At 46.4% G+C, this 24,951-nt stretch overlaps 1 protein-coding gene across 3 annotated transcripts in view; it reads right to left on the reverse strand.

The window, feature by feature from the left end:
- The window catches only part of EXOC4 (exocyst complex component 4), a 685,438-nt gene that overhangs the window by 647,357 nt on the left and 13,130 nt on the right, over nt 1-24,951 (reverse strand). For all 3 annotated transcript variants that reach the window (XR_012233307.1, XM_073580982.1, XM_073580983.1), the window contains exon 2: nt 21,830-22,019. Coding sequence is in view for 2 of the 3 variants with exons in the window: in XM_073580982.1 (XP_073437083.1) it covers nt 21,830-22,019 (190 nt within the window). In the remaining variant the exon portion in view is untranslated. The remainder of the gene's footprint in view (nt 1-21,829; nt 22,020-24,951) is intronic.

Consider the following 24,951-nt stretch of genomic DNA (forward strand, 5'->3'; position numbering starts at 1 on the left):
TATCTTTTCATCATTCCATGGGGCATTATCTCTGGTGTCTCACTTGGTCTGTCCACATTCCCGTTGTTGAGGTTTTATTCAATCTATTCGCACCTGTTAGAGTGCATTCACATTGGGCTCTTATGGCTGTATACATATTTTTGCTACCGGGAGATGCGCATGCGCTATAGGCCTTTTTTCCTGCATTTGGTCCCATGCATTGCGCTGGTTGTACTGGCGCGTGCGCACTGGGCTTGTACTGGCAGAGACGTCTGCCAGGACTTTGTATTAGCCGTCACTTCCGCTTCCGGTCCAGTGGATTCCTGCACACATGTAGATGTTTACCACTTACATTTGAGGCATTTAATGGCTGTGTGGATAACAATACTCACTTCCTCTGATGAAGCCGTCCTTGTAACGGCGACACGCGTTGGGTCTCCGCCTCTGCGCCCTGTGCTCACCAATTGATCTCCCATGGTTCCATTTATGGCATGTATATAAACGAATTCTCTCTGAAATTCTAAGGGACCGCCACCCTCATGCTAGGCCTTGTGCCTTTTCTTGTGTGGATGCTTTCATCTCAGCATTTTCTGTCAGCCATTTGCATGTGCGTTTGCACTCTCACAGATTGATATATTTGGCCGTTATATCAGCTTCATTGGCATATTTATTTCAGTATGCTATGGTGTGCATTCCTTTTTTCCAGGCTGATTCATGCCTTTATTGTTGTATGTGGTATAGTGGTCCGCTTTTTCCATGGGGGATTTATTATGCAGCTCTTTATTTAGTGACCATTTATGTCTGTTTGGAATCTTCTGCATAGTTACATGAATTGCCATTTATATGACTGCATTTGATGTTCACTTGGCTTTTTTTCTATGGAGCTGTTGTTATTTTTACCATCTTTATAATGCTTATGGTGTGCACAAGACCTATGCGGTTTTCACTGTGTGTATTTTTTTAATGTTTTTAATCATTTATTATCAACTAGATTATGGCCTGATGCTATCGCATCGGGAGGATGCGATAGCATCACACCTCTTGCCATGTTAACCCTCAACACACACTCCTCTCACCTTTCACCATCTCCACTCACTCTTTCACTCCACATACGACCCCTTCTCTCACTCCGTCTCTCATACTCATGCCGTCATCGCCGCTGCTCCACGATCCCCGACATCTTCTTCCGCCGGCGCCATCCTGGATCCAGACGTTGGCCACGCCGGCGACATGTTCTTGCGGCGACACCATCTTGAGTATCGTGAAATCCCGCGATACTCAAGATGGCGTCGCCGGAAGAACATGTCGCCAGCGTGGACGACGTCGGGATCCAAAATGGCATCGGCGAAATCTCGCGAGTTTTCGCCGACGCCATTTTGGATCCCGACATGTTCTTCCGGCGACGCCATCTTGAGTATCGCGGGATTTCGCTGATCCAAAATAGCGTCGCCGCAGGAACATGTCGCTGGCGTGGATGCCATCGGGATCCAAAATGGCGTCGGCGAAATCTCGCGAGATTTCGCCGACGCCTTTTTGGATCCCGACGTCCTCCACGCCGGCGACATGTTCTTGCGGCGACGCCATCTTGAGTATCGCGGGATTTCGTGATACTCAAGATGGCGTCGCCGCAAGAACATGTCGCCGGCGTGGAGGACGTCGGGATCCAGGATGGAGCCGGCGGAAGAAGATGTCGGGGATCATGGATCAGCGGCGATGACGGCGTGAGTATGAGAGACGGAGTGAGAGAAAGGGTCGTATGTGGAGTGAAAGAGTGAGTGGACGTGAGTGGAGATGGTGAAAGGTGAGAGGAGTGTGTGTGTTGAGGAGGAGTGGTGTGTTGAGGGTTAACATGGAAAGAGGTGTGCGGTGACGTCACCGGTTACAACTGGACGGAAGTTGTTACAACCGGAAGCTGCTTAGGGCATTTATTATTATAGATAAAGTAATCTCTTTTTATGATATATTGGTAGTGTGCATTCCTATTAGTGGCTTGCTTTTTCTTTTTTGTTTTCAACCTCATTAAAAAAAACGCATGCGATCACATTTGGGTTATCATGGCCAACAGTGCATTGTTTATTGTACTGCTCTGTGATGCGGCAGTGACTCTTGGCGGTGATCACACAGGTGTGTGTGATGCTAGAGATATTCTAGCATCATACACATTTGTGTTATCATGGCAAACAGTGCATTGTCTATTGTATTGCTCTGTGATGCGGCAGTGACTCTTGGCAGTGATCACACAAGTGTGTGTGAAGCTAGTGATTTGCCCATCAGTGCATTGTCTAATTTTTTTAATTTCTTTTTCCCACAGTGAACAAAGTCAGAACCCATTGGCGCTCGATGAAGGACCGCTTCAACAGGGATGTTCGTCAGGAGGGTCAGGGTCTCAGTGGTGCTGCGGCAAGGACCAGAACAAAATACAGATTCCATAGGGCGTTGGCGTTCCCAAGACCGGTCCTTGCCACCAGAGCGTAAGTATTTTTTGTTGTATTGTATTGTTTTTTACTCTGTGCTTTTCTATTCCACAGGAGTTGGCGCTTGTAAATGCATGATAGTAATTTTTTTTCCATTTCTTTTCACAGCACCTGGAGCAGCACCCTGCAACCTGTCCCTGGAGCGGTCCTTCATCGAACGACCTCGGACCCGTCCCAGCCATCCGACAGCCAGGAAGCAGCTTGCAGGTCGTCAACACAGACAACTGGAGATCAGGAAGCTGGTATGTCAGGTCTTCACCTGTCCCAGGTCTCTGCCACTGGTTTTGCAGGCACTTCCCGCCAGCGGAAGAGGGCCTCGGCCAGGAATGTCATGCCCAAGTTCCTTCATTTGAGCTTGGTCTTTTAGAATGGCATCAAGGCGCTGTCAGACAGAGTGGAAAGCGGTTTTAACCACATGGACCACCGCTTCCAGTCTGTCGACAGTTGCCTTGACCGTCTGCAAGCCGACCTCAACAGACCAGTGCACCATTTTTCAGCAAAAATGAACGGGCCATGGCGGAACACCTTAGTCCAGATCTCCAGCTGACTGTGATGCAGGCCTGCAACACTGCTTTCTTGCAGGATATGCAGCAGAGTCAGTACGTGCAGTAGTCAGTGGTGGCATTTCCACCTGTGTCATCACTGACTCGCTTCACCTCACCACCGACTTCTGCTGCATACCACTGCACGGCCACCTGCATTCCAAGCCAAGCCGGACAACACTACACCACCCCAAGGCCGAGTGCTGCTGGACATTCCACCGCCACCACCATGGCAAGTACTGCTCCTGTCTGGACCACCGCCGCCACAACTCCTCCAGCTTGGAGCACCGCCGCCGCGAACACTCCTCCAGCTTGGAGCACCGCCACCGCCCCTCCTGCTAGGAGCGCCGCCACTCCTGCTAGGAGCGCCAGCACTCCACCTGCATGGAGCACCGCCAGCACTCCACCTGCATGGAGCACCGCCAGCACTCCACCTGCATGGAGCACCGCCAGCACTCCACCTGCATGGAGCACCGCCAGCACTCCACCTGCATGGAGCACCGCCAGCACTCCACCTGCATGGAGCACCGCCAGCACTCCACCTGCATGGAGCACCGCCAGCACTCCACCTGCATGGAGCACCGCCAGCACTCCACCTGCATGGAGCACCGCCAGCACTCCACCTGCATGGAGCACCGCCACCCCTGCTCCTGCTTTGAGCACCGCCACCCCTGCTCCTGCTTTGAGCACCGCCACCACCGAGCATCATCAGCAGAGGGGGGACCCGCATTCCATCTTTGCTGAAACCAGGCCAAGGTCCACCAGCTCCAGGTGGTAACCCAGGTATAGGCAATCACACAGTACCAAGAGGTCCAGGCAGGACACTGGAGAACAAAACAAAAAAAACAAAAAAAAAAAAAAAACTTTGTCTGTCCCTCCACCTTCTCCTCACACTGTGTCTCCCCCTGCCTCCAGTTACATCCCTGAGCTCACTTTCCCCACTACTTTCGTCGCCCCTTCCCCTAGAACCCTTTCCTCACCTTCCAGCCGTTACTCGTCTCTCCACACCCCCAACATGCCACCATCTTCCCCCAAACGTTGGCCCCAATAAAATATATATATTTTTTTTTAAATATAAGTCAATTTCTGTTTTCCCCTAATACTATTTGATTAATGCGTCTTTCGTCGCCTACACACACTGCGCCGCGCACACACACTGCACCGTACACTTTGTGTTTTTGCCACCACATAGCTCCATTACTGACACGTTTCTTGTGTCAGTCCTGGAGATATGTGTAGTCAAAAACACAAATATATGACTTGTATTTTCACCACCAGTCTCTTCAGTCTGCTAATATTGCACAGACTAAATAGAGGATGGTGTTGAGTACAAGGCATATCTATTGTTACCTTGCCAGTATCATAAAGTGAATTGAGGATGGTGTTTTTACCATCATCATTTCACTCGTTGTGAAACAAGGACAGGGGATTCTAGCTATATCTGGTAATTAACCACATCCTCTATTCAGTGTGTGGTGAATAAACTGAAGAGATGATGGAGAAAATACACGTTATATGTACAATACCCAGGCCTGCTAACATAACTATTTATCACACATGGCCAGGTGAATACACATATGAGTTAACCTGAAGCGTCGCTTCAGTCTGCAATATCTATTGCATGCAGACTGGAGCGATGCTAGAGTTTAACTCATATGTGTATTCACCTGCCCAGGTGTGATAACGTCACCATGACACCAGGCCTGGGGATTGTAGAAGTTGTATAAACTTTATCACCTCTCCAATTTGCGTTAATACTGAAGCCACAGTGGAGATCCTACAACTAATATTTATACTCACATGGTCAGGTGTCATAAAAAGTGAAGGATGCTATTGCATCTCAAAATCACTATTTGTAACATCAGGCCATGTGATACAAATATTAGTTGTATTATCTCCACCGTAGCTGCACATTGAACACAAACTGGAGAGATGATAAAGGTCATACAACTTGTGTGTATGTAGTCACCTGGCCAGGAGTCCTAGTAAATTCATGATGCACAAAACACAGCATCCTGAATTAACTGGGACACCCGGGCAGGTGATTATTGTATTGGAGTGTATAAAAACAGAGTGCACTCAGTACAGGTATCAAAAAAGGTTTTTTATTAACATACACACAAGAAAACAATTTTACACCATTTGATCTTGCCATTCAACACGTTCTACATCAGAGATAAATTAGGCCGCAAATTGGTCCCTAATTTGGCCAACTTCAACTGATGACCTGAAAGGGTGCTGAGTGAATTCAGGCAATGGGTTTGCAGCTGGCTCATCGAGTTCAAAGTTAGGGTGCTCTTTAGCCATAATAAAATTATGAAGAACCACACACGCCTTCACCACCTCATCGACTGTTTCCATTTTAAGATTAATGGCTGTGCCGAGAATGCACCATCTGGAGACAAGAATACCAAAAGAATACCAAAAGCACACTCTACAGTTCTTCTGGCCCTGGTCAGTCTGTAATTAAATATTTTTTTGGTGTGGTCTGTTGTGAGTTCATTTTCCCCTTCACCGTCGATGTCTGATGAACTCCCTCTTCTGGTGAAGGAAGGTAGTGAGTCTGATTACCAAACACCTGATCTGGTAGGTGATGACTGGGTAACAGGAACTTCTGACTGGATATAAGGCAGCCGACGCCCTTCTGAGTCGCTGGTAATTTCTCTGCTGGATTCTTTGAGACCAGTCTGATTCCTGCTTCCCAAAGATAAGTTTTTGCTCTGCTATTGAACTTATTAGTTTTGTTTACCATGTTTTTTGGAGTTCAGCCATCCCCGGTCAGGGGTGTGCTGAGTTCCATTTTTGTCTCTGATCAGTTTTTCTCTTTGCTCTGTCTTCAGAATATACCTGAGTGCTGATATAGTCATTTTGAAGTCCTAGCGACTTCAGGGCCTGTTTTTCCTATCAGACGGTTGGGACATTTTTTGGTAGGGTTTTTTACGGATTGCAGACAGCAGCATTTCTATCCTGTCCTTTTTAGTTAGCTTGGGCCCCATCGTTTGCTCAACCTATCTTTCTATCTGTGTTAGTGTTTTCATCTTGCTTCACCGTCATTATATGTTGGGGGCTGCCTTTTGCTTTGGGGTCTGCTCTGGGGTAGTTTAGATTTCCCCTTTCTTTCTTTAGGCCTATTTAGTTGTCCGGCTGTGATCGAGGGGTCTAGGGCATCGTAGGAACCCCCCACGGCTACTGTTAGTTGTTGTGGATAGGATCAGGGGTCTGCAATCCGATAGCTGCCAACCGCTCCGGTTTTCTGGACTTAGCTTGTATTTTTGTTTTTTCCTCCTTCGGTGACTCATTCATAACAGTGGTCCATGTCCCGGCTGGTGTATGGTTTCATCAGGTTTTGGCACATCTGGAAAGCTTCATCACCAACCATTACAAATGGCTGTGGCAGACCTTCGGTGTTGGGACGAGGCCGTGGCATGGGGAAATTGAAATGGTTGCCATACAACCTCCGGCCCATGTCAGAGTTCATAAAAGCCTGGGAGTCATTCCCACGGCCAAATTCCCCAATGTCCACTGCAACACAAAGACAGTCTGCATCCGCAATGCCCATGAGTACTCTAGAAAAGTACTATTTTGGCAAAGGCAGATAAGCTCGCAATCCAAACGTCAAGGATCCCAGATTTTGCAAGTCCCTAACACTAAATCTGAACAGCTAACATAAAAAAAGGTAAAAAAAAAAAAACTTACATATGATAGGTAGACTCAGTGATAGTGCATCAGTCAGGGTTTGGATTGCGAGCTGTGCTGCCCTAAGCCTTTATCAATGGAGGCCTGCTGCATCCTGCTAGTGCATCAGTCAGGGTTTGGAAATTGCAGACTGTCCAGAATTTTTCAGCGATTTCCATCCACTTTTTCGGGGTGGGCAGGGGCATAAATTCTGGACAGAGAACGTCCCACAAAGTCCGGCAGGTGTCCGCAACTATTCCCGACAAGGTGCAAATTCCAAGCGGGTACTGGAAGTCGAGTGAAGATAGGTTCTCTCCAGTAACCAGGAATCTGCCAAACAGAGAAAGAACAAAAAGTCTTAGTTACTCACCGATTAACGGTATTTTTTGGAGTCCATGACAGCACCACCTGAGAGAGGGGATCAGCCCTTTAGGAACAGGAAACCTACAGATACAAAAAGGGTGGCACCTCTCCCACGCATCAGTTGGATTACAGAGCACAAGAGGACTTCCAAGGTTAATGCATGATTTATGTACAGTATTCTTTACAATTATAAACTTTTATCACCAGTGAGCATATACCAGAAATAGACGTGCACACCCCAATTAAACTAAAGGGAGGGAATATACGGGTGCTGTCATGGACTCCGAAAAATACCGTTAACCGGTGAGTAACTAAGACTTTATTCGGTCGTCCATGACAGCACCACCTGAGAGATTTACAGAGAGTAATATCAGCTTTAGGGAGGGACTACAGCCTGCAGCACCCTTATACCATAAGAGAGGTCTGTGGAAGCACCCAGGTCTAGCCTATAATGACTATAAAAGGTGCTCGGAGAGGACCAAGTAGCCGCCTTACATATCTGGTCGATGGAGACTTCTGATCTTTTGGCCCATGAGGTCGCCATGGCCCTGGTGGAATGCGCCCTCAGCTTCCCGGGTGGCGACCTGCCCTTTGAGGTGTAAGCTATTGAAATCGCCTCTCTAATCCATCTGGCTAGTGTATTTTTTGATGCCCTACAACCTTTTCTGGGGCCTTGATGAGAGATAAATAGGGCATTATCTTTCTTCCAGGGATCGGTGACTGTCAGATATTCTATGAGGCCTCTCCTGACATCCAGGGTGTGTAGTTCCTTTTCCTTCTCGTTAGTTGGATTAGGGAGGAAGGATGGAAGAACTATTTCCTGTATCCTATGGAAACTACCTTCGGCAAGTACGCTGGATCAGGTCTAAGTATTACCCTATCCTCTTTGAACTGTAAATAAGGAGGACACCTAGATAAAGCCTGGATATCGCTTATTCTGCAGGCTGATGTTATAGCTACCAGGAAGGCTACCTTGAGGGACAGGTTTTTTAGGGAAGCCGACGAGATAGGTTCGAATGGGGTCTCTGTCATAGCAGTGAGGACCAGGTTCAAGTCCCACGGCATTAATCTATCCTTCATTATTGGCCTGGATCTACCTGCCGCCTTAATGAACCTGCTTACCCAATAATTACCAGCAATGTTACAGCTAAACAGGGCCCCCAAGGCTGACACTTGTTCTTTAAGGGTACTGGTAGAGAGCCCCATGTCCAGACCTTTCTGTAAGAACTCTAATATCTGAATTATAGGCGCTGAATCCCCAGCGACTACTCCTGAGTTTTGAAGGAATTTCTTCCAAATTCTGACATAAATTTTTGTGGTAATGATTTTTCTACTCTTAAGTAGGGTGTTAATTAGGTCTGCGGAGAAGCCCTTCTCTTCTAATAATGACCGTTCAAACTCCACGCCGTCAGATGTAGGCCAGCCACCTGAGGATGGAAGACTGGGCCCTGGGACAGGAGATCCGGGATGTCCGGCAGAACCCAAGGATCGGACACTGACATGGTCCTGAGGCATGAGAACCATGCTCTCCTGGGCCAAAATGGAGCGATGACTATAACCCTCGCTCTGTCTTTCCTGATTTTCCTCATCACCAGGGGTAGAAGAGATAGGGGAGGGAAGGCGTAGGCTAGTCTGAAGTCCCACTTTATCAGGAAGGCATCTACCGCCAGAGGATTCTCTCTGGGATTTAGGGAGCAGAATTGTTTCAATTGCCTGTTGTCTCTGGTGGCGAAGAGGTCTACCTCTGGATATCCCCACTTTTGAACAATCAGATTGAATATGGAGGAGTTTAGGGACCATTCACCTTGCTTTAGCTGATTGCGGCTTAAAAAGTCTGCCGTGATGTTGTCTCTTCCTTTTATATGCAACGCTGTTAAAGATAGAAAGTATTGTTCTGCTAGATGGAACAACCGCTCTGCTACAATCATCAGGGGTCTGGAACGGGTCCCGCCTTGGTGATTGATATATGCCACGGTGACCCGATTGTCGGAGAACACTCGCACGTGATGGCCCTGTAGATACACAAGGAGCTTTTTAGCCGCCTGTTCTACTGCTGTCAATTCTTTTAGGTTAGATGACATTCCTAACTGATCATGTTGCCATTGGTCCTGGACTAATATTTCACCCATATGAGCTCCCCAACCGTAAGGACTAGCATCCGTGGTGACTATGCGGGTTACGTTATACTCCCAGGGCACCCCTTTAGACAAGTTATCCTTGTCTAACCACCACTCTAGGGACTCCCTTGTGTTACGGGACAAGGTTAGCTGACCCTCCAAGTAACCCCCAAAAACTTTTTGATGTAATAAGACCTCGCTCTGTAGTTTCCTTGCATGAAACTGGGCCCACTGGACTGCCGGGATACAGGCCGAGAGAGAGCCTAGAAGGGACATGGCTTTCCTGAGGGACATGGTGGGGTTATTGGAGGCGTTCAGGATCTGATAATGGAGGCGAACAAGCTTCTCCGGAGGCAGACGGCATTCCTGTTTCTCAAAATCCAGGGTTAGGCCCAAGAATTGCTGGACTTTCATTGGTTGCAACCGAGACTTTTTGACGTTCAGCAACCATCCTAACCGTTCTAGGGCAGACATTGCCTTTTGTAGCTGTTGTAAACAATGACTCGCCGTTTTACCTACAATAAGAAAATCGTCCAGGTAGGGGATCACCAGAATGTTCGATTCACGTAGATGGGCCATGACCTCCGCTATTACTTTAGTAAACACTCGGGGAGCGACTGCCACTCCAAAGGGGAGGGCCGCATATTGGAAATGTCGAATTGACCCATCCAACTGAACCGCCACTCTGAGAAACCGCTGATGGCCTGCATGGATGGGTATATGGTAGTATGCGTCTTTTAGATCTAACACCACCATAAAGCAGTTTTGGAACAGCAATTTTATTGCAGATTTAATTGTTTCCATTTTGAAAGGACGTATGACCAAAAACTTGTTGAGGGCCTTAAGGTTTATTATTGTCCTAAAGGAGCTGTCTGGTTTGCGGACCAGGAACAGAGGGGAGTAGAATCCCTTCCCCCCATTCTCCCTCTGGAACCTCTATCAGGACTTTCTTGGCGCACAGGTCATGAACCTCGGCCTCCAGGGCAGCTTGTTCTGCAGCAGACGACCTGAGTGGGGTGATTTTAAATTGATCAAGGGGAACCCTAGAAAACTCTAGTCATAGTCCCACGGCTATTATCCCCAGTATCCAGCTGCTATTAGAGATCAGAGACCAGGATGGGTAGAAGGCAGCTAGTCTCCCTCCTACCGGGGCAACTAGTCATTGGGGCGGCTTTTTCGCATCCTGAGCTGGACCTTCCTGGCGCCCCCCTCCAAACATGAATCCTGTACCTTTCCTTTTTTTCTCATCCCATCTGCCCTGATCTCTGGACGGCCTTCTCCGGAAAAAACCTTTCCTGGTAAAGGGACGTCTGTAAGAGGGGTTCGGGAGACTGGGAAATTTCTTTTTGTCATCTCCAGCTTTCTCTAACAATTCGTCCAAGACGGGGCCGAATAGGTACTCCCCCTCGCAAGGAATGGAACAGAGACGGGACCGGGCTTGAATATCTCCTGGCCAGCATTTTAACCAGAGCGCTCTTCGCGCTGCATTAGATAGACCCGCGGCTTTAGCCGCCATTCTTGCAGAGTCTGCAGAAGCATCGGCTAAAAACGCCGCGGCATTCTGAATGATCGGCAAACTTTTCCGAATAGATGTTCTTGAAGCTCCGTCTTTTAGCTCGGAATCCAGCTGATCTAGCCAGACCATCATGGATCTGGCTGTACAGGTGGCAGCTACCGCTGGTCTTAACGCGCCTGCTGACATCTCCCATGTCCCTTTAAGAAAGGAATCCGCTTTTTTATCTAGCGGATCTTTCAAGGAGGCCATATCGTCAAATGGTATGGCGGATTTTTTAGATGCTTTGGCTACTGCTGCGTCTAGTTTCGGGGCTTTATCCCATCTGTTTACTACCGGGTTATCAAAGGGGTATCTCCGCTTAAAGGCTGGTGGCATGGAGCCCCTTTTTTCCGGTCTCTTCCATTCTCTGTCAATTAGGCTCTGAACCTTATCGTTTAATGGAAAAGCTCTGCGTTTTTTGGGGTCTAGACCCCCGAACATTATGTCCTGTGCTGAGAGTTCCCGTTTTTTGTCCGCTACCCCCATGGTGGACCGTATTGCTTTCACTAATCTGTCCATCTGGTCTAAGGGGAAGCAGAACCGGCTAGAGTCTTCATCCGAGGAAGACGACAAGGAGGCCGAGGAGTCCGAGGAGTTGTCACCTTTCCCAGGGGCGACTGAGGTCTCCGAGCCTGAACCACTAGCCTCTCTTCTCCTAGAAGGTTCTCTTTGAGGTAAGGCTTTCATTTCAGCCCTAATCATCTCTCTCAGGTTTGAAGTGAAGTCAGGTGTCTCTTCCGCTACCTGTATAAACGGGGGAGAGTATAAGGGCCTGACAATCTACCCCTGGACTCCCTGTCTTTATTAACCCCTACCGTTTGCCAAATGCATGGTTGGCATAATTTTTTAGGGTGGCCATCTGGTAGGGGGGGGGGGGGGGGAACTACAGAGGGCACATTCCCTGTGCTTCTGTTTTCCCGTAGCCTTCTTCCCCTGCAAAAGAACATAAGGGAACACTGCATCAGGGTACATTCACGGAGACCTCTTACCCATGCAGATGAAGCAGGTACCGGATCACGGAGGGAGGCAGTGGGGTCCTTTCTGGAGGAACTTTCGCGGCTCTGGTCGCTAGTTCGTCTCTGTTTCTTCTGCTGGCCACTCGCATGCGGTTTTGTCGTGGCCTGTTTTTGCGGGCGCTCCTGCGCCTCGTCCTGCTGGTCTAAGGGGGCTTCCGTTGTATCCATTGCTGGGGCCTTCAGAAGCACCCCAGCGGCGTCCCCATCTGCCTTATATGCCTCCTGGTGTCCGGGTCAGCAGGTATCCTGCCGTAGCACCACCCACCCGGCGTTTCGCGTTCCCTCCCCCATGCTCCGGCCCCCCTCGCCTTACCCGGGTCGCTGCGCGACCCCCGGACAGGCGTGCACCCGCGGCGCGCGCCGGAGGCCGGCCGGCACCCGACTTCCGGTATCGGCGCTAACGCTCCGCCCCTTCCGCCGCGTCACTTCCGCCGCTCACCAGAGCCCTGCGGGAGCGCGCGCGAAGGAGCCGCGCAGCGCCTCCTGCTCGGAATGCCCCCAGCCCCCCCGCGCACGCCGCCATGAGCGCCGCCAGGGGCCAGCACTGACCGGGAGGACCGGGCCTGGGGAAGCGCAGCAGGACCGGGGCATACATACCAGGTGCTGGCGTTTTGGAGATGGCATCCACCGGACCCCTGCTCCACCTGCTCCGTCCACTGCCGTGGTGACCTACCCGGCCCCACCGTGGCGCTTCCAGGGACCCCGCACTGACCGAGGTAGGAGACCCCCTCGCTACCTGGGTCGGTCAGCCGGCCTGGGTATTCAACGACGACTCCATGACGGACGATCTGTAGAGAGTCCTGTCCTCTAGGAACAGGAAACCAACCGATGCGTGGGAGAGGTGCCACCCTTTTTGTATCTGTAGGTTTCCTGTTCCTAAAGGGCGGATCCCCTCTCTCAGGTGGTGCTGTCATGGACGACCGAATAAATTAATATTTATGTCTAGGGTTTTTTTACAACACTAACATAAAATATTAGTACATGGCATTACAATAATTCTGCAGGCTTTTGCTTACTACATGGTAGAACAATAATTCTGCCAGCTTTGGAATAGTACATGGCAGAACAAAGAAAATTATGCAGGCATTGGTTTGTAAATATTACATACCGTAATGTGACCAGGAGCCGTTCCTCAGGAGGAATTGCATGACGGAGCTGTGTGTCCTGTCTCAGGATGGCTTCTTGAACACGAGCAAGCAAATCCCTGAAGCTTTCTTGGGACATCCGGGTATAGTCACTAAATTTCTCCTGGTTTCCCTGGAGCTCGCTGTAGAGGGTGTGGTACGCTCCACGGCTCTCCCGGAGTTCAATAATCGGATGTATCCACAAACGCCCCCGCTGCGGTCTTCGCTGTCTCTCTCTCTCCCTTTGTTGCTGGCAAGTAAATACAAAAGCCTGAGCCAGCACGATGTCCGGATCCAAGCTAAAGTAAAAACTCTTCCAACGCAGATCCATGTTCACAAAGGAAAAAGCAACAAAATCTGAAGAATTCAGCTGTAAACAGGGTATATATAAAGAATTCCCATGACACACGCCCACTGTTGTCCCATTGGTGGAGTCTGTTTGAAGAATTTTTCAAGGATTTTCCTCCTGTGAAATGTGACACCTAGACAACGCATGCGCATAAAAAACGCAAACGCATGCAAAAACGCATGAAAACGCATACAAACGCTGCGTTTTTTGTCGTCATGCGCAGGGCTGTGGAGTCGGTAAGCCAAACCTGCGACTCCGACTCCTCAATTTCCCTTACACCGACTCCGACTCCACGACTCCCACACATATTGCTTATATTTAAGTGAAAAATTTATTGTAGTACAATGTGAACCTCAGACATTTAATCATTTTTATGATCCAATAATAAAGATATTTAGATAGAACAGAATATATATTGGTGTACTTCCCGGTTTTCATTCTTTTTGGTACAGATACGACATGGATAGACAGATATGGATAAATGGATATATAGATAGAGCAGATTTCTAATCTGCTTTTGCTATTGAAAACATTATCTATGAGCTCAAAAACCTTTCAGGTGATGCAGTTTTTTAAAAAGATGATCAGCTTTTGCAGCTGAAAAACGTATCCTCAAAAAACACAGGAAAAACGCTGTGCGTGAATGTAGCCTTAGATCAGGAATAGAACAGTCATTTATAGGACATTTCATAACTTTCCCAAACTCCTATAAAAAAATATTCAGCACATCCTGCATTGAATTACTGTACCCAATTTATTATATATTTTAGGAGTCGGAGTCGGTCCATTTTATACCGACTCCAACTCCACCAAAATGAGCACCGACTCCGACTCCACGACTCCGACTCCGACTCCACAGCCCTGGTCATGCGCACGCTGATGCGTCAAAAAAAAAATCCCTGCATTTCCATGCGTTTGCAAGCGTTTTTTGGTTGCGTTTTATGTGCGCACGAAACGCTGCGCAAAACGGCGCAAATGTAAAAGTAGCCTTAGTTACTTGTCTCACACTGGTAATTCTCCCTTTTACTAATAATAAGCTCTGGAGGCAGATTCTCATGCAGATCAGCATCCGACAAATAGATCTTAACAGCTCATTAATATGTAAGAAAAAAATATGGATTTCTCTGGAATAACACATCGGATTGCAGATATCATGGTATCAGGTTATTCAGGTTCCTATGACCTACATGCACATATAGACAGCTTAGGAGGATTGATCCTACTGACAGGTTCCCTTTAATAACTGAGGATATACTGTACTTAAAAGATAAGTTTGCTTCCAATTTGTCAACTTATCGGGTAAAGTGTAGGGACGAATTAGAAACATCACAATATCTAATCTGAAAATATTTTTATTAAAGGGGTTAAGCACTACACTGATACTGATAACCTATCCTTAATATACCAATATTAGGTCAGGGGGTGGTCGGAAACCCTGCAGCTCTAGCAGTGACCAGATGTAAGCAGTGTACTCAGAGGATCACCACTCCTTTGTTACACTGCTTTATGACCGCTCTTGACTACTGCAGAATAGTTTCTATTCAAATGAATAAGAGTGGATCTGCAGTACCCAAGTGTGGACTCTTGGTACAATGTTTTACTCCGGCTGCTACCAGATCTGCTAGGAGCTGATCAATTGGGGGTCACAGAGTGTCGTCGTGTTACCATTGATCTGATATTAATGACCCAAGCACAAGATAGTTTATTAATATTAGTTAGTGGATGACTCCTTTAGGAAAACCATTCAAGATAGGTAGTGATTAGTGATGAGTGCGTATACTTGTTACTCGAGATTTCCCGAGCATGCTCGGGTGATCTCCGATTATTTGGATGTGTTCGGAGATTTAGTTTTTGTCGCCGTAGCTGCATGATTTGCAGCTGTAAGGCTGGTTTCACATTTGCGTTAAAACAACGCTGCGCCCTGCGTCGTTAAGCCCCGCCTCGAGCCGGCTCCCTGCCCGCCCCATCCGGGATCACCGCCTACTTTCGCATTTGCACGCATGCGATCGGTGCACCCTATCTTTAGCATAGGGTGCGCAGATCATGCGCTGCCAGTGTGAAAGTAGCGTGCTGCGCACTTTTCACGGTGCGCCGTGCGCGCCGAAATGCAGCATTTCGCAGCATGTTGCATTTCGGCGCACACGGCGCACCGTCAAAAGTGCGCAGCACGCTAATTTCACACTGGCAGCGCATGATCTGCGCACCCTATGCTAAAGATAGGGTGCGCCGATCGCATGCGTGCAAATGCGAAAGTAGGCGGTGATCCCGGATGGGGCGGGCAGGGAGCCGGCTCGGGGCGGGGCTTAACGACGCAGGGCGCAGCGTTGTTTTAACGCAAATGTGAAACTAGCCTCAGACAACTTGAATACATGTGGGAATTTCCAAACAAACATGCAATCCCCTCATGTATTCAGGCTGTCTAGCAGCCGCAAATCATGCATCAACGGCTACAGAAACTAATATCTCCGATCACATCCAAATACTCAGAGGACATCCGAGCATGCTCGGGAAATCTTGAGTAACGAGTATACTCGCTCACCACTAGTAGTGATACTTAGGGTATATTCAAAAGCTACAATGTACATGAGTATTACAGAGCCCTATCCAGGTAAAGAAAAAAAAATCTGCATAATAATTAGAGTGTGCTTTGGACTCTGACATAACCTTATTGTGCTATTAGTGTCTTTATTGATAGAGGAATAATAACTACTTTTGCATCAAAATATTTTCCTGAAAGACAAACAGTCAGAAACAGATATAGGCTCTGTTCACATCATTGTAATGAAGAAGCCTAGGATTACAAAAATAGTTTCTTTCTTCCAAAATCAGGGCTACCCTATCCACAGGTGGTAACTGATATTTTAGCTCAATTCCATTAAAACCAATAAGTCGTATCTGAACTGCTATACAACACATGACCTGTTCACAAGTGTGGCGCTGTTTCTTAAAGAAAACAGCTGTGCTTTATACAGGGCTGTGGAGTCGGAGTTAGTTTAGGTTGGAGTCGGAGAGTCGGAGTTAGTTTTGGTTGGAGTCGGAAGAAATGTATCGACTCCGACTCCAGCTTTAAAAAAAATGCATTAATATTTCATAATTGAACTTTCATATGAATTTTATAAATGTTACTCAAATATATATGTTCTATCAAACTATGAACAACAGTGATAAGCAGTTCTGCTGGAGATAGAGACATTTCTTACTTCTTGTGTGTCACTGTTCTCCACTGCCCTTATCTAATCTTATACTTGGTTAACCTTATGCTGCCCCAACCCCCCTACTTACAATGTATGAAACTGAATAGCTTAGTTACTCACCGATAACGGTGTTTCTCAGAACCCATGACAGCACCACGGAGAGAGGGGATCCGCCCTTCAGGGACAGGAACCTACAGATAAAAAGGGCGGTACCTCTCCTCCGCCTTCAGTTGGTTACAGAGCATCAGAGGGTCTCCAGGTTAGTTAGACAACAGAAATATATGCATAACATTATAATATTGCTTATTATCAGAAGCACCGTGTCTAAACGGAAACACTCTACTAACAGTAAAACGTGCCCACCACACTCGTGAAGGGGAGGGGAATAAGCGGGTGCTGTCATGGGTTCTGAGAAACACCGTTATCGGTGAGTAACTAAGCTATTCTCCCTCACCCATGACAGCACCACGGAGAGAATTACAGAGATTGGTAGCTTAGGGAGGGACCACCGCCTGAAGGACCCTACTCCCGAAGGTCAGGTCAGACGTAGAGGCTAGATCTAATCTATAGTGCCTAAAAAAGGTCGAAGGTGATGACCAGGTGGCCGCCTTACAGATTTTTTCTATTGATACCTCAGATCTTTCAGCCCATGAGGTCACCATCACTCCTGTGGAATGGGCTCTCAACCCTTCCGGAATGGTATTTTCACTGGATGAATATGCCAGGGCAATCGCATCCCTTATGCACCTTTCCAGGGTACTCTTAGATGCTTTGAGTCCCTTCCAAGGTCCCTGAAAACACACAAGGAGAGAGCCTTCCTTCCTACATTTCTTGGTGGCCTCTAGATACTGCACTAGGCACCTCATCACGTCTAAGGTGTGGAATTTGTCTTCTCCCTTCTTTTTAGGATTTGGGCAGAATGAAGGAAGGACTACCTCTTGGGACTTATAGAAGTGTGATGACACTTTGGGTAGATATGCCAGGTCAGGCTTTAAAATGACCCTATCATCTAGAATCTTTGTGAAAGGTGGCCCTACTGATAAAGCTTGCATATCGCTCACTCTGCGAGCTGATGTTAGCGCCAAAAGAAGCACTGTTTTTAACGACAGGATTCTTAGGGATGCTGAGTGAATAGGTTCGAATGGAGGGCCTGTTAGCGTGGATAGTACAAGATTTAGATCCCATGATTGTAATCTTTGATTAGCTATCGGCCCGGATCTGGATACGGCCTTAGTAATCTGTCACCCAGGGATTACCTACCACATTATGGTTATAAAGGTGCCCAAGGCCTCTACTTGTACCTTTAATGTGTTGACCGCTAGACCCTGTTCTAGGCCCTTTTGTAGAAATTCTAGGATTTTGTCAATGTGAACCTCATCCTGAACCTTTACCTCCGAAGTGGATAAGAATTTTTTCTCTTTTTTTTTTTTTTTGTAGTGTAGTTATCAGGTTCTCTGAAATTCCTCTGTCTCTCATCAGTGCCCTCTCAAATTCCATGCTGTTAAATGGAATCTCCCTGCCTGAGGGTGTAACACTGGCCCCTGCGATAGCAGGTCCAGGAGATCTGGGAGGATCCATGGATCGGTTAGAGAGAATATTCTTAGCCAGGAGAACCAGGTTCTTTTGGGCCAGAAGGGGGCTATTAAAATCATTCCTGCCCCATCCTCCCTGACTTTTCTTAACACTGCTGGGATCAGCATGATCGGGGGAAAGGCATATGTTAGGCCCCATGTCCATGGGAGTATGAAGGCGTCCAGAGCTAGAGGATTCCCCCTGGGGTCTATGGAGCAGAAAGTTTCCACTTTTTGTTTCTGAAGTCGGCAAACAGATCTATGCCCGGGTCCCATCACTCACCCAAAGGTATGCGGCTGCAGGTATCGATTCGGGAGATGGAGTCAGGTCCTGAATAGGCTGCACTCCTGGTGGCGATTTGCTCCTTGCAGCTGACGTGCTATGCTGCGTGGAGTGACTACTGGAACGACCATCTGTACTGCGTTCTTTTGACGATGATTGTGGTGGTGGTGCTGCTGCTGCTAAAGCTGCTGCCTGGCTTGCTGCTCCTGTTGCTGGTCACTATCCCCTTCAGGATCGCCTCCAGCCTGGAGCGCTTGTGCAGCCACCATTTTAAAATTTCCCGGCTGGCGTCACCGCTCCCATCCTGCACCGCGGTCCCCGGGAGAGCGCTCCTGCGCATGCGCCGGTTCTAGGGACCCGGAAGCCGGCTTCTACTTCCGGGGCGGCCGCCCTCTTGGTACACCTCTGTAACCCGGCGCCGCCCGCATGTTTACCGGGTCCCCACGAGCCCCGACTTCCTCTCTGGAGCGGCGGCTCCGGCGTCACTCCCGCCCGCTCACCCGGCAGCCCGCATGGGCCCCAGCAGTGGCGGCTTCGGGCACCGCACCTTCCCGAGGCAGGGGCCTTCCCGCTGCCACCACCGGTCAGGCCGGCCCCGGATCCTGGACACACGAAAGGTACCGTCCTGTGGGTCCCTCCGTCAGGGACAGGAACCCAACTGAAGGCGGAGGAGAGGTACCGCCCTTTTTATCTGTAGGTTCCTGTCCCTGAAGGGCGGATCCCCTCTCTCCGTGGTGCTGTCATGGGTGAGGGAGAAAGTGAAAATGTGTTGCAAATTCTTAGTAGTAAAGCTCCTCCTCTAGACTAGATCATACTAGGTGTGCGTCTTCCAAGCATCTCACAGCTGCCTGCTACTCAGAAGAGGAAGACTGTAAGAAGTATTAACCTTTCAACAAACTTTGCATCAGTTAACTGTGAGTACATGAGGAATAATAACAGTATTACTGACCACTATATCAGTTGTACGACCTGGCAATAATTTTGTACAATTGTTTTTAGGAAAAACAATTGTCATTTGGATTGTGAATGCAGAATTAAAAACCTGAGAATGTCAAAGAAGCATCACATTAAATCAGCTGTATTTGAACATTTCACCATCACTCAAGATAGAAAACATTATGTCTGTCAGTGTATGACAAATGATCCAGACGAAAACAAATGCTGTGAAGCCAAGATGAGTGCATATTCAGGCAAAGATAAAAATGCTCCTACCAGAGCTTCTAATCTAAAGAGACATTTACGGCGCTTTCATCCAGAAGTACTGAAAGCAGTGGATGAGAAAGACTGCATCCAAACCAATGAACCAGTGCCCAGCTCTTCCAGCCAAACAAAGGAGCAGAGAACTTTGCAGCCATCAGTTGCAAGATATTTTGTCAGTGACAAAGTTACTGTGACAATGACAGTAGATACATTTAAAAAACAGATCATAGAGCTTGTTGTAAAGGATAGTGTGCCTATTTCATTATTTTCACGACCAGCTTATATGTGTCTGAATGGGGAAATGGCCCGCAAGCTTGGTGTTTCTCTGGAGAGAGAGAGAGAGTATTAGAAAATTAGTAATCGAAGAAGCTTTTAAACAAAAGAAAGAACTTAAAAAAAACTCTCAAGGGACGCTTTCTGTTTCTTAAAATAGATGCCTGCACACGTCACAGAGTGAACTATTTTGCCATCAATGTCCGATTTGTTTGTGACAAAAATGAAATAGTTACCAAGACATTGGCAGTAAAAGACACCAAAGCTCATCACACCAGTGAGTTTCTCCAGGTCTTGGTGGAAAAGGTTCTGCAAGACTATGAACTTAAAAAAGAGCAAGTTCTTTCTGTCGTAACTGACAATGCTTCAAATATGATAAGTACTATTAAGCTAATGAATGAGAGTAATGATGGTGACCAGCAGCTAGAAGAACATTCTGGGTCCACAGACACAGAAATGTTTGAAATAGAGGAACACAGTATTGTAACTGAGGAGCAAACTGAAGTTGCTTCAGATGAACAGCAACATGATAGTTTAGATGATCTTGTTGAAACTGTGTCAATATGTTCTTTCATTCATCACATGCGCTGTGTTGTGCATACGCTACAGCTGGCTATAAGAGACAGTCTGCAAGAAGGACATGCTGCTGCACTGATTGGCAAGGTGGGAAAATTGGCTACTGTTGCCAGAACCCCTAAAGTTGACTCAATTTTGAAGAGACGTGCTGGAAAAGGGGCAATTATTGATCAAGCCACACGATGGGGCAGTACTTAATGATTCAGCGCTTGGTTGAACTGAAAACCTTTCTTGTAGACATGGCTAACCCTCAACTGACGCTAAATGAAAGTCAGTGGAATCAGGTGACTGAGCTGGAAAAATTGCTAGAGCACCCATTTACAGTGACTAAAAAATTACAAGCAGAGGACTTAACTCCAGGTATTTTCTTAAAGGAGTGGAAGAACCTGATGTTTCGCCTGTCCCAAAGAGGAGGGTTAATTGCAAGTGGCATTGCTACATCAATGAAACGGAGAGAGGAGCTACTATTACAAAATAACATTCTTTTGGCAGCTGTTTATGTAGACCCAATGCATCGGATTCTTCTAGATGATCAACAGCTAAGTAAAGGAAAAGAAGCTCTGTTTGAAATAGCAGTAAGGATGAAAGGGTTGCAGAACAGTCAGGAGGAACAAGAAGAATTTGGTCGTCCTGCCACATCTTCACCCTCATCATCAACTGATGAAGAATTTAATTTCGAAAAATATTTGGATCACAAGGACCGTGCAAAGCGTTCCCGCATAGAAGAAGAGTCATCCCCATCAAGGAACACAGCCAGTACATTTCAGCAGAATTTTTCATGTGCACTAAAAGAAATTGAGAAATTTGACCGTTCATCAAAAATAACAGTGCAACAAGCGATTCCTCTGTATCCTGACATTGTCAGAGATGTTGCCCGAGTGGTTACTGCTTTGCCACCAACACAAGTTAGTGTAGAGAGGTTGTTCTCTGCTCTCAAAATAATTAGATCAGATTTGAGGGCATCCATGAAGGAGGATCTGACAGAGGCAATACTTTTTCTGAGGACAAATTTATAGATTTCTTCTTAACTGCAAAAAAGTGTTTATTGCATATTTACTTACAGTTTATAAAAGTTTATAAAAGTTATTTGCTATATTCTAATTGTATTCTAATAAATGTAGTTTTTGCTCTAAGTGGTCTGATTACTTATATGATGGTGAGAAACTGAATAAGCACGATGTTTAATATTTTACAACAGTAAATTTGTGGTTATGAATTGGCCATTTATGAAGGAGTCGGAGTCGGAGCCTGATAAAATCCAGGAGTCGGAATCGGAGTCGCAACTGTGGCTTACCGACTCCACAGCCCTGGCTTTATAGCATGCTGTATAATTTTGTTCTCATGTACACCTTTGTTTGAAATAGTGTTGTCTACTATGCCATTCCATATCCACCCACCTCCATTTTTTTTTTCTTGTTGACATACATCAGCTTAGCCACAATCAAGTGAATTGAGCCCTAAAGATACTTTTGCATATACCCCCAGGATCTTTTCCAGTGTACCCACATAATTTCACGTACACATCACTAGTGGCTTACCTGCTTGATCTTACTGCGGGAGTTGGTAATACGTTCGGTGATGTTTTGGTAAGTGCGTATGGCAGTCGTGAGCTCTGTAAAGTGCTGCTCAATCTTCTTATCCAGGTCTTTATCACAGCTCTCATACGCAGCCTCCAAACGGCCTCTCTCAGTTGCTCTGTCCTCAACATCATCACTAGTTGAAAGGGTCCTGGAAGAAAAGCCTCGGTTATGTTATGGTCTGTAACACAAGCACGAGATGCAGAGTAATTTCTAGGTCATAACTGCTAAAGTTTTCTTTGGAATATATGATGCCAGCATACATTGGCGAGGAGTGTCCTGACTCCCCTGCATTTATAAGCAATATGTTACACCCGGTCTCGTACCTCTGCGGGGTCCCCGTCGGGACTCCCAATCTGTGCCGGCCCCACGCTGTCCTGCTGCAGCCTCTTACTCCTCCGCGGGGTCCCTGCCGGGACTCCCGCTCTGTAACGGCCTCACGTCAACCTGCTGCAGTCTCCGCTTCCTTTCTTTCCCCTGCTTCCTTACGCTCGGCCAGCAGGTTTCCAGGTAGAGTGCTTAGGAAACGCGCTCCCGGTCTCTTAACCCCTTCACTACCAAGGGTGGTTTGCACGTTAACTACCGGGCCAATTTTTACAATTCTGACCACTGTCCCTTTATGAGGTAATAACTCTGAAACGCTTCCATGGATCCTGGTGATTCTGACATTGTTTTCTCGTGACATATTGTACTTCATGTTAGTGGTAAAATTTCATTCATATAACTTGCGTTTATTTGTGAGAAAAACGGAAATTTGGCAAAAATTTTGAAAATTCCGCAATTTTCCAACTTTGAATTTTTATGCCCTTAAATCACAGAGATATGGCACACAAAAAAGTTAATAAGTAACATTTGCCACATGTTTACTTTACATCAGCACAATTTTGGAACCAAAATTTTTATTTGTTAGTAAGATATAAGGGTTAAAAGTTGACCAGCGATCTCTCATTTTTGCAACACCATTTTATTTTTACAGACCACATCACATTTGAAGCCACTTTGAGGGGTCTATATGATAGAAAATACCCAAAAGTGACACCATTCTAAAAACTGCACCCCTTAAGGTGCTTAAAACCACATTCAAGGAGTGTATTAACCCTTCAGGTGCGTCACAGGAATTTTTTGAATATTTAAAAAAAATTAACATTTAACTTTTTTTCACAAAAAAAATTACTTCAGGTTCAATTTTTTTTATTTTACCAAGTGTAACAGGAGAAATTGGACTGCAAAAATTATTGTGCAATTTGTCCTGAGCACGCTGATACCTGATATGTGGGGGGGAACCATTGTTTCGGCGCATGGCAGAGCTCAGAAGGGAAGGAGCGCCGTTTGACTTTTTCAATGCAAAATTGGCTGGAATTCTGATCGGACGCCATGTCGCGTTTGGAGAGCCCCTGATGTACCTAAACAGTGGAAACCCCCGACAAGTGACCCCATTTTTGAAACTAGACCCCCTAAGGAACTTATTTAGATATGTGGTGAGAACTTTGAACCCACAAGGGCTTCACAGAAGTTTATAATGTACAGCGGTACAATTAAAAAATCATATTTTTTCCACAAAATGATCTTTTCACCCCCAATTTTTATTTTCCCAAGGGTAACAGGACCCTAAAAGTTATTGTGCAATTTGGCCTGAGTACGCTGATACCCCATATGTGGGTGTAAATGACTATTTGGGCACATGGCAGAGCTCGGAAGGCAAGCGGCGCCATTTGACTTTTTTGGCTGGAATTGAGATCGGACACCATGCCGCGTTTGGAAATCCCCTGATGTACCAAAACAGTGGAAACCCCCCACAAATGACACCATTTTGAAAACTAGACCCCCCAAGGAACTTATCTAGATGTGTGGTGAGAACTTTGAACCCCCGAGTGCTTCACAGAAGTTTATAACGCCCAGGCGTGAAAATAACAAAAAAAATTTTTTCCACAAAAATGATATTTTTGCCTCAAAATTTTTATTTTCCTAAGGGCAACAGGAGAAATAGGACCCCAAAAGTTGTTTTGCAAATTGTCCTGAGTAGGCTGATACCCCATATGAGGGGGTAAAACACTGTTTGGGTGCATGGCAGAGCTTGGAAGGGAAGGAGCACCATTTGACTTTTTCAACGCAGAATTGGCTGGAATTGAGATCAGACGCCATGTTGCGTTTGGAGAGCACCTGATGTGCGCAAATAGTGGAAACCCCCAATTCTAACCCTAGCCCTAACCCTAACCCTAGCCCTAATGGGAAAATGGAAATAAATACATTTTTTTAATTTTATTATTTTTCCCTAAGGGGGTGATAACGGGGGGTTTGATTTACTATTTATGGCGGTTTTTATGTTTGGCAGCTGTCGCACGCTAAAAGACGCTTTTTATTGTAAAAATAGTTTTTGCATCACCACATATTGAGAACTATAATTTTTCCATATTTTGACCCACCGAGTCATGTGAGGTCTTATTTTTTGCGGGACGAGTTGACGCTTTTATTGGTATCATGTTCGGGCATGTGACATTTTTTGATCGCTTTTTATTTCGTTTTTTGGGAAGCAGAATGAACAAAAACCAGCGTTTCATGAATTTCTTTTGGGTGGTGCGTTTACTCCGTTCCGGGTGCGGTAAAATTTATAAGGCGGTTTTATTCTTCGGGTCAGAACGGTTACAGCGATACCTCATTTAGGTCGTTTTTTTATGTTTTGGCGCTTTTATGCAATGAAAACAATTTTATATAAAAAATAATTATTTTTGCATCACTTTATTCTGCGAGCTATAACTTTATTTTTTCGCTTATGATGCTGTATGGCGGCTTGTTTTTTGCGGGACAAGATGACGTTTTCAGCGGTACCATGGATATTTATATGCGTCTTTTTGATCGCGCGTTATTGCACTTTTTGTTCGGCGGTAGGATAATAAATCATTATTTTTTGCTTCGTTTTTTATTTTTATTTTTTAAGGGGTTCGCTTAAGCTGTCAACTATTGGGACAGTTTTATAGGGCGGGTCGTTACGGACGCGGCGATACCAAATATGTGTACTTTTATTGTTTTTTTTTTTTTTTATTTCCAAAAAATGAATTTATTGGGGAATATTTTATTTTATTTTT

This window comes from Dendrobates tinctorius, unplaced genomic scaffold (assembly GCF_039654945.1).
Source record: "Dendrobates tinctorius isolate UK_male_01 unplaced genomic scaffold, ASM3965494v1 ptg000066l, whole genome shotgun sequence".
In the NCBI taxonomy this organism is placed as follows: Eukaryota; Metazoa; Chordata; class Amphibia; order Anura; family Dendrobatidae; genus Dendrobates; species Dendrobates tinctorius.